This window comes from Bactrocera latifrons, unplaced genomic scaffold (genome assembly GCF_001853355.1).
Source record: "Bactrocera latifrons isolate USDA-ARS-PBARC rearing strain unplaced genomic scaffold, ASM185335v1 scaffold_236, whole genome shotgun sequence".
NCBI classification, from domain to species: domain Eukaryota; kingdom Metazoa; phylum Arthropoda; class Insecta; order Diptera; family Tephritidae; genus Bactrocera; species Bactrocera latifrons.
In genome coordinates this window covers 174,582-185,454 of record NW_017535919.1, presented here as the reverse complement: position 1 = coordinate 185,454, position 10,873 = coordinate 174,582, and the positions used below count along the sequence as shown (strand labels likewise).

Sequence of the window (10,873 nt, the reverse complement as noted above, 5' to 3'; positions counted from 1 at the left end):
AGTAAGATTGCTCAACTGGTCAGTGAGATATACATGATTAAATGAAGACACCTTTTTTTGGTCGAATAACGGTAAATTGCAAATATCTCAAAAACGTTTCCTTAAAAAAAAATTTATTCGATTTTCGAAATCAGCGAGCGAATCCACATACAAATTGGATAGTGGCATTCATGGAACATTTTTGCTGTAAACCAGTGTTATCAAGGCATTTTTTTTTCATAGAAAAAATGTCGCTCTCTCATAGGAACGATATGAAACTGGCCGCGTTATTCGAACGCTGCTTTAATAATATCTGTATGTGACAAAGTTGATATTTTTCATGAAGAATTCAAATTTATAAAAATGTATTTTCAAAAAGATCAATCGATGAATATTCCATTCAAAAACTTTATTAATTTTTCATTTTGAATTTCAGTAAATATGTTGTTAGTGGAATCTTAATAGATATGCTATGAAGTGCCGATTATAATTCATTCTTTTAAATGAATATGTGGGACCTGACTGGGAAATTCGTAGCAAATCGAAAAAATAGCTACAACGGATTTACTGATAACCGCACTGATTTAGAGCTGAGGTCAAATACAAAGGTCTTTAAAGCAGCAGTATTTACCAATTAATGTTATTTGTAGAGGTATACATAAGTGTGTTCGTATGTAAGAAATGTAATGGAGAGCAGCAAATGTGCTAAGAAAGGGAAATAAAGCGATACGTAAAACATTGAGACCTTAGAAATGATTTCACAAACCAAAATCCACTGTAGATTTCCTTTTTTACGTTATTTAAAATCACAGGTCTATTGCAACAGGCTCCAAGTGGAAACACTTGGAGGTCATTTATCCGATGTGTTATTCCAAAAATCACTCTATCCTATGTATTTTGCGATTCAAAGGAAAAATTACAATCTAAAGCCTAAAAACTGTTAATTTTGGCACCATCCTCATTGCCTATAAAGTTAAACAGTTCGAATATTTGATTTTTTAAGCAATATATACTTATACTGCGTAAGTGTATGCATATGTGATTGTAAGCACGTATTACTTGCGATAAGCAGTTAAGCTTGGCTACAAGTAAATATTCAATATTCTATTCGCAAACACTGAAACCGTGCCCAATACACACAATATTTTTGTTTTGTTTTTATTTTGGAAAACCCAATACCAATTTCTCCAAAACAAAATTTCTCCGAACCGTTGATGTTTTGCGGATTAACTCTGAAGGGGACTAAGGACACGTTTGTATGTATTTATACTTTTACAGCAATAACATCGCGCATACAAATATACATGAAAATGTTCGAGCTTTTTCCTTCACACACAGTGAGATAATTTGTGGAGATTTAGTCATGCTCCCCAATATATGTAATGCAGCAAGCATTGACAAAGCGAAACCCCTCGAATGACCTTGGTAGAAACCGCACATATGCACATACCTGTATATGTAAATATATACAATCAACTGTAAATAAACATATTTACTGTTAGCGATTGCGGTAAAAATTGCCCCCAAACGTACTTTTGAAGCCCCACACAGCAGAACTCGCCATTCTCTTTAAGTGAAAGTTAACTAACATATCGTATGTGTACAGAAATAGTTTTTCTGTTTTTATTGGTATATTGTCGATGAGAAAAGTGACAGTAAATTGGCTGTCAATAGCTATATGTCTTATATACATACATATGTATAATACCAGCGGTTTTTGTTTTAGTTTCACACCTACTTCCTGGGAAGGCGCATAGAAAATGGAAGCTAATTCATGGCTTTTAGTGATTTTTCTACTTTACTTTGGGGGTATTTTTCTTTCACTCTATATCTAAGAAGGTCTTCATCAGCAATATGGGCTCTCAAAAGAAGGTCGAAATTTTGAGTTTAGAGGTTATCAGATTACAAATCTACCCAAAAGTAAAACCAACGACAAATACTTTAAATTGTTATCACACTGCCGCAATCGACGCATTTGTGAGACATCAATAGGTGAAATGACTAATGAAATTAGTATCATTTAAAACCAGCCCCGACGCTCTATTTTCTTCATTATGCTTTTTCTCGTCCTCATATTTAATTCAAATGTTCGTGCTCAACTTATGCGAACTTGCTTACATTACATTTGGTCTGTCGTCGAAGATTGGGTACTATGTTATAATATATAAAATATTCCATTCTAATTTCCTGAACGTTAATTTATTATATGACTACGTTTCACATGTTTATGAAGAATAGCTTTTCCTTTCTACACAAATTCCGTATATATTCAGTGTGTATGTACATAAAAGCTTGAATTTGTGGCGCTATTTTAATTTCCTTGTATCCCTTTCCAGTTCCTTATCATTTTCTCATATTCATGTTGCCATTTTTATTATGTTGTGAAGTAAATGCATACATATGTACCTAGATGTAGATTGGCGCATGATTTATTTAGTCAGAATTACAACGGGGTTTTGAAAGCGATGTGTTTAGAATTCATTCTTCATTCAATTATGGTTATGTATTGAACAAGACTACGTTTTTCAGAAACCTGTAAGGGCGCAACTGCAGCTACAGTAAGACCGACCAATGAGTACTTTTTTAAGATCTCATTCAATGACCATAATACTCGTATTAGGTATAATGAAATGCAATCTGAAATAATTATTATTAATTGTTCATCAATCATTTTTCAACAATTGACAAAATTGTAAAAAAGTAGCGATATTATGCAAATAACATATAATGCTATATCTAAGGCCGGTAAGAAATGTCTAAATGTACATATTTATGTCTATATATTTATATTCTGGTTATGTAATAAAAAGTACTTAGAAGTTGCAATTTATTAAATATTTTATATTTAACAAAATTATTTATATGAATGAATGAATAACCCAATAGTTTTCGTTGAACCAGAGGGCGCCAGCGTAAGTCAATAGTTTTCCGTATTGTGCTTAAAAAAACTGTTGTAAAACTACTCAAAATAATAGGAATTTAAAAAAAAATTGAGCTATTAATTGTACACAATTTTCTTTAGACGCTTTATGAGTTAATCAGATATAATTTGGACCGACTGGTTATAGGAATTGGGTTTGTATGTCAATTTTAACGATTACTGTTCGGTTACATGAGCTGTCCTTAATGGAGAATTTCACATGTATAATCTAACAGCATTAAACTGTGGATAGGGATTTAAATAATTAATGCAATCCGAAATAATCGAAAGCAATTGAAAATTTGTAATTTTTTATCATGCAAATTTTTGGAGAATTTTAACGTTAACGTTTTTAAACAAGCAAATGTGAAATTAGATACATATGTATGTATGTCTGTTTAAAAATTGTTGGATATTGTTAACCATTAAATTTGTTTATTTATTGATAATTTACTACACAGTATATTCTTAATATTGTAGTGCCGGGCGTATGCGTAATGTAGGTTCGCCTGAATTTTATGAGTCAATGCTATGTAATTATGTGCATTTGTACTAGTTAACGACTTATATATTAAACGCTACAGATACAAGTATTGCATTGTCAAACTGCACAAGTACATACTAAAATACCGGAGCCACAGGTTACGCATGCTAACAGCGTAGACAATAAATCTACTTGGTCCATATGATTTGCATTACCATACTAATCAAAATCCTTCAAAACACACATAGCTCAGTTCTACTATGCGTATGGTGTAGAGAATTTCAGCAAAAGCTCGTGTAATCCGCATACACTGGCATATTCATATGGATTTTCTATGAACCGGTTTAGTTTGCAATCCATTCTCATTTTTTGCAACCTGACAGAAGAAAAGGGATAGTCGATATATAAACATTACAAACACATGCATAATTTCATTTATTATGTATGGAACATTTTATAGTGTTTCAAGTATGAACTGCTTGAGACAGTTTATTTAATTTCTTTATAAATTCTTATTTACTTGCTTGTTCACATTCAGTTAATTTTCAGTTATCTTTCCAAATATTCACCAAATGCGCCCTCTATGTTCGTTCATTCCATTGAGATCATTCATTCCATTTGTCAAAATCTTTCGACAATTTACGTTCCACAAAGTCATTTTTATTACCCAATGGTTGTTTGTATATTCAGCAGCCATCTCGCTCACCCTTGCATTGCGCAAACGAGCCTAACAAAGGTTTGCGAAAAATTTTTAATAACAGAGTTGTACTGTTTGTACAAATGAGCTGCGCGCCAGCGAATATTGAGCAAAGCAAAGTGGATAAGAGAAGCAACAACAAAAGAGCAATTGAGGCAAAAAGTTGACAGCTTTGTGGAAAAGAAGCGGCGTCAGTAGAATATATTGCTGTGTGCGAGAAATTAGTGTGCAGCGCTAAAGTTGTTAATAAAATCGCTAATAAAACATATATAAGATTTATAAAAATATATAAAATTTGTATTTAATGATAATTTAAAAGATACGGAGTAAAGTAGAGTAGAGCAACCGTAGGTGAAGGTGTTAAATAAGAGCTAACATGATGATCAACACACTGCTAGAGCATGTACCCATAAAACTGGAAGCGCCGGATAATGGCGACGAGGAAGACGCGGAAAACAATAGCAAACAGAAAAACAAAATTGTGAAAATGAATGGTAAGAATGTAGTCGTTGAAGAAGATGGTAGCGGTGATGATGATGAGGAGGACGATGAAGACACTGATGAGGATGATTCTGAAACGGATCTTCTGGAGGAAGATGATGATGATGCGACATTAGTACCGATTAGCAGCGATGAAGAAGCGGAGTTGGAAGCGCAACGTATACGTTTCCCTGAATTAATAGGGAAAAACTTACATTTAACAGCTCTTCCGAAAGATGGGAATAAGACTAAATCCACGAAAAAATTGCGTGAACGCAGTGTTTCAAGTTGTGCTAGTGTAAGCAGTAAAGCTTCAATAGCATCTTGTTCATCTGCCTCATCAATTCCAGATAGCAAATATTCGAATCATAGTGATTTACCAAAGCAAACACAAAAGTCAGATTCAACGATTAAAAAGACAATTGCTTGTAGAAATATAGAAAAAGGTGGTGCGAGTACGGAATCCGAAGCCGAACATGATGATATTACAGCAACATATAAACGACCCCTACGAAATCGGGTTCCCTCTACTTGCTCCGTAGCATCATCGCTGGTCACGCCTTCCTGTCAAACCGAATCCTGCGGTAATATTTATGTGTACGAGGAGCAGCAAAAACTTATATTTAATTGCAGCTTTTGCGACTTACGTTACGGCGATATGACGTCGTTCGCAAAACATTTGCATAATGCACATAAACTCTTTCAGGAGGAAGAAGACGTGGCCTCATCAATAACGGCGCGTAAAAGTCCACGCACACAAACGAAGCAACAGGCTGAAAGCAAAGCGCAAGCGCAGGACAACAAGCTAGAGGTGGTAGTTAAGACGGAAATGAAGCCAAACCATGAAGAGTGTTGTGATGATAATTCAAGTGCACACTCAATGTCACCAATTCCTGTTGATGCAACACTAGAATCATGTGGGAATGTTTTTATTCTGAATGGCAAAAAACTTTTCCTGATTTGTGGCCACTGTGAGTGCAAATATGCCACACTGGATTTATTCCATAAACATTTGCGACAACAACATCAACTATTTTCTGGCCCGGTAAAAGAAATAGATGTGTTGCCGAAGTCCGAAATAAAGGTTGAGCTGTGCGGTGCAGGAGAGAAACTTCCAAAAATCAGTGCAGCCGCTATAGCCATTGAGAGACAGCGAAAAGCTAGCATAGAAGCAATGATAGCTTCGCCTGTAATGGTAGTACTACCAGTGTCACAAAACGTGGACAATAATGACATATTGCCGGCGACAGTTTCAGTGCAAGTACCAGAAACGCCCCCCCCAGAGGAAGACAAGACAGTTGAAGAGTCAACATCAAATACGGCTAACAAGCAAAAAGTGGTTATTGAAAAAACATTTTTGAATGAAACAATTTGCGAAGCAGATAATTCAAAGGAAGTAGTGGATGACAATGAAAAGCAACTAAGGGTTGAGGAGCATGCGCAGTCGGAAGCGGAGCAACAGGTGCATGCTACCGAGAGTGGTAATAATGAAAATGCACATAAAACTTGTGCAGAAACGGTTGAAGATGGGAACAGTCAAGAACAGAAACCTGTTGTAAAGCGTAAAAGAAAACGCCGGTCGGTAAGTAAACATAATCAGGATTTCGTTTCCTATATAAATATGTACATACATATGTATTATGTGGAAATTTCAACTCGTAATACAAAAATGTCGTTTAAAAATGGAAAACAAAACAATTCACTAGGCATTATTATTGAGATTAAATAATTTGTAATTGCAGGTATTTTCGAAACGATCGTCGCCAAAGAAACGTGCTGCAGCAACAAAAGACGTCAGTTCACAAGAAAATGATAATAAAGGTGAAAGTAACACCGATGACGCAATTAAATTGCATCCCGCAGTTTACCCTGCAGCAGGGCGAGCTGATACAACGCCAAGTGAAGTCAATTTGGTTGCCGTTAGCAAAGTATCATCGATGGAAACAGATATAACCGAATCAGACGTCAAAACTTTGACTGGTATAGTAGAGGATGCTGCAAGCACGAATTTCACCGCTAATATAGAAGAGGTAGTGTCAGAGGCTAATACCTCTCTAAGGGCTCCTGAAATTAAAAAACAAAAAGGAAAAACAGCAGAAAAAATAAAAATCCCTCCAAAGCCCACTGCCAAGAGAACTCGTAAAAAGAAAGCTCCTGCTGTTGTGGAAGAACAATCAGTCTTACTGTGTAAAACTGCTACCAAATCGAAATCTTCGTCTCCTGAATGCTCAGTTAAATCTTCTCTTGACCTCGAATCGACAATAGATGAAAAGGTGGGAACCAGCAAACCCATTGCACATGTAATGCGCACTACTTGCTACTCCGAGACACAAAAGTTACGCTTTGCTTGCAATCAGTGCCCAAAATCGTTCAGTAAGTCAACACGGTTGGCTGAACATAAGCGTTTGCACACAGGAGAGAAGCCGTTCAGTTGTGAAGAATGTGGGAAAACATTCCGCATTAAAAGACGTCTAATCGAGCATAAAATGCGACATCTCAAAGTGAAAACATACAAATGTGAAACATGTGGATTACCAGTGGCTACCAAACAAGACCTCAGGCTACATCAACGCCATCACACTAATGATCGACGCTATCCTTGCACCGAGTGTTCGAAAGCTTTTGTGCGCAGCACCGATTTAAAAATACATAAGCGTGTACATACGGGCGAGAAGCCGTTCGTATGTGAAATCTGCCAGAAAACATTTCGAGCAAATCAGAATCTCCTTGTGCATCGTCGTTCACACATGGGCGAAAAGAATTATAAATGTGATTATTGTGACAAACGCTTCATGCGTAATATTGACCGCAAGGTTCACCATCGTACACATACAGGTAATTCTCGCTAATTCAAATTTTTACCAAACAAAAATTATTTAATGTCCTCTTGATTTCTCTTGCTTGCTCTTTCAGGTGAAAGACCATTTAAATGCGAAATTTGTGGACGTTGCTACTCTTCCCGCGCACATGTGCGTACTCACATACAACGTGAACATGTCGAAAATGGAGGCGACACAAAACCTGAGCGTAAGAAGAACGAACGAAAGACAAAACCAGCTGCAGTGGACGAAATTGTAAAGGAACAACAGTTAATTGATGAAATACAAGAACAAATATTGCAATGCTTAAAAACCGACGATTTAGATGATGAAGAGTTGTCACCCACACCAACAGCAACTACTACAACTATTGTGAAACCTGCTGAAATAAAAAAACAGAGACGTGGAAAATCAACACCGAGGACATCGCCCGCTTTGAAGAACGGTGTTGACATCGATTTACCCCACCAGCTCCAACAGCACGCACAATCGAGGGGTGTGCAACAGGTATCCGTAACTGTGTCAATGCAAATGCAGGACGATGTGGGTATGACAGATGAGCCAATGCCTGAAAAGGAAAATGCGACTACGTTGGTTGGTGCGGTCTCAGCACCACTAAGCAAAAACACAAAGAGTGAGCGAAAAATATCGAGCTATTTCTCTGTGTTGGGACAAAAAACAGAAATTTAAAGACTTGCACATTTCACATTTCAAATGGAACTAAAAACACAGAATATTATTTTACAATTTTATAACGGTTATCTGGGAGTAGGAGATAACCATACACGTAATTAGCTAAGGCATCGTTAGATATATAGCTTTCTCAAATAATATATTTATACATAAAATAGTGACAAATATCATGTCGTAAGCAAGGCACTGTCTTCAAATATAAAGTGCGAATATATGTGTGTACTTTTGTCCAAAACACAAAAATATTTCAACTAAAGGACCTCGCCTGAGTTAACAGAAAAACAAATTGTTTAGTACATTTCTAAGCTGTTGAAACTGTTGTTGAGCTTATACACATTTAAAGTTAATCCAATACTTAGGTTGACTGATACTACTGATTACTTCATAATTTATTTCAATCACAAACCCCCATTTGATATTATTTGAATTTACACAAAATTTGTTATAGTGCCCACGATATTCCATGAACAAATTCAATTTATTAAATTTACTTCATTTTATGTTGCAACTCACTTCTTTTGAGTTATTTAAAAGCAAAAAAGTCAAGGATGAGCGCTACACTGCGCATGAATACTGTAACACACGATGCATACCATTTATGTATATTATACTCATTAAACTAAAATGATATTTCTAAGTTCGTCTTAATTTTAGATTACTTTATACACTCAAGCGCTGTAGACTGGCGCAGCTTAACTATAATGCAAACATAGTTTTAATTTTTTAAAGAGAGAGTATAACTAAACGCTCAATTTATCAATTATTTTTCTTAAAAACTATAATTAAACCATTTCAATGCATTCTTGGTAGACTTAAATTAAGTTCATCGTAGTTAAAACGAAAAGAGAATACTTAAAAGACAAAATGAACGCACTACATCCGCGGTTAGTTGAGTATTTCGGCTTGGTGCGAAATATGACAACGTGTTTGAGTGTGTGTGGTACTTTGCAAATGTCCGATTCCTTGTTGGCAGATGCAAAGGTCACAGTTGTCGTGGAGTAAGGGATAAAATTCGCTCAATCCACGACACAGCTGTTTGAAAGAAATTGCTCTCTTCAACCCCCAGCATATACTACACACACATACGCTTACATACTTGTATGTATGCCAGTTGTATGTATGTATATTACATATGGTATACAATTTTTTCAATGCTTAATACATGTTTAGTTTGTAGCTATCAGTAATTTAAAATTTAATAAACTCATGATTTGTAATGAGCCGTGTTTTTCATTTATGTACATACATATGTCTGTAAACTTACGACATTCGCTCTTAAGGGGGGTGGGTACCTTGAATTGAGGGTTTTACTTCAAAATAACTGGAAGATTTCGACGGCATTGTCAAAAACTAAATAAAAAAGCAATTGGATCATTACAGCGACAACAACAAAGCAATATCTGATGTTATAATTTATCTTGCGAGTTTCGACATTCTTACATACATAATTTAAGATCATTAACTTCTTAAATTACTAATTTAATTTAACTCATTTTATTCGCGGTATTCGTCTAAATGAAATTAGAAGGATTCGCTTAATAGGTTTGGCGCGCTGATATCACGAAACGAACGGTTTTTTATTCTACTACAGACTATCAAATCTATAAATTTTTATTTTCACCCTTTAAAAATTATTTGAGAAAGAGTTTTCCTCGCTACAACGACTATATCGGACGTAGAAGACAAGTGAGTATTTTTGAGTATTATTTACTAGACAGCTAAACTCAAATCATAAGTCTTTGGTACCGGATTGAAAAGAAAAACAAATGAAAGAACTTTTATGAGATGCAATAATAAAGAAAGGAACATAATAAATTTGGGTAGAACTGTTATTATATTTTTATTGTATGTTTATATTTAGTTAAGTTTAAGCGATTCAATAGATTATATTTTTTCTACAATTTTTGTTTGTACAAAATAATGTTTTTGCTCTTTTATTGTATTTAAAGCTAGGAGATTGCTGTCGTGGGCTTTTTATTAGAGAATAACTAATTTGTCATGAGCTTGCCGACAGCTTGCCACATAGGAGTAGGCAGCAGTCCTCAGTTTATTACGAGTACATGAGAATAGTTGCGTTAATGCAACGAAGAAGTGACGATTTGGGTCACGAAATTTGTCACGTTAGCAGTAAACATCTCGTCTCAAACAAATTGTGAATTGACTCAACAATTTTGGGTTGTGTGTTTGGGTCTGAAGCAAGTCGACGCCAAACTTATATCAAAGCATCTCATCTTTATGTAAATTACAGTTGAACTTCCATAACTCGAACTTCTGAATTGGCAATAGAAGTCAAATTTCATAAAAATTTCCTTCCATAACTCGAAGTTTTTTTGTGGATTATGTTCATTCGAGTTAGGAAAGTTTTCGTTCTCTAAGTAATGTCGTTTGACGACAACAGCTGATCTTATTGAATTTTTTAAAAGCCAACTTCAGCCTTACGTTTTTTGGAATAATTTTTGTTTGGTGCGCTTCCAAAGATGGAAAACAGCATTTTCGGTAAACAATCAGTTCAAGCTAGAGAGAGAATGCACCTCGTCCAGAAGGCCTTTTGAAGCCATTGTGGATGAAATGAAGTTGTTGCATTAATCTTTGGCATGACTCTATTCTACTAAGGGGCACTTATTTTGAAAAACCAAATGATAACGATTTGTTTTATATATCGAAACTATGTATTTAAAAAAATAGAATAAAGTCTGTTTATTAAGACAAATCTTTTTTTAACTTATGAACATACAAATATATTTTAAATAAATATCCTCGAAACAATTTCCCTAAATCAAAAATAACTGAAGTCTTTCCAA

The 10,873-nt window shown here is 35.2% G+C and overlaps 2 protein-coding genes across 6 annotated transcripts in view; one reads left to right on the top strand and one right to left on the bottom strand.

Annotated features, from left to right (window-relative positions):
* The window catches only part of LOC108968996, an 86,399-nt gene that overhangs the window by 9,720 nt on the left and 65,806 nt on the right, over positions 1 to 10,873 (bottom strand). The gene's annotated exons all lie outside the window — the stretch shown is intronic.
* On the top strand, positions 4,301 to 9,289 carry LOC108968995 (protein suppressor of hairy wing). Its single transcript, XM_018933425.1, has 3 exons — positions 4,301 to 6,142; positions 6,303 to 7,395; positions 7,474 to 9,289. Exons 1-3 carry the CDS (start codon positions 4,457 to 4,459, stop codon positions 8,067 to 8,069), a joined length of 3,375 nt encoding a protein of 1,124 aa, XP_018788970.1. The 5' UTR covers positions 4,301 to 4,456; the 3' UTR covers positions 8,070 to 9,289.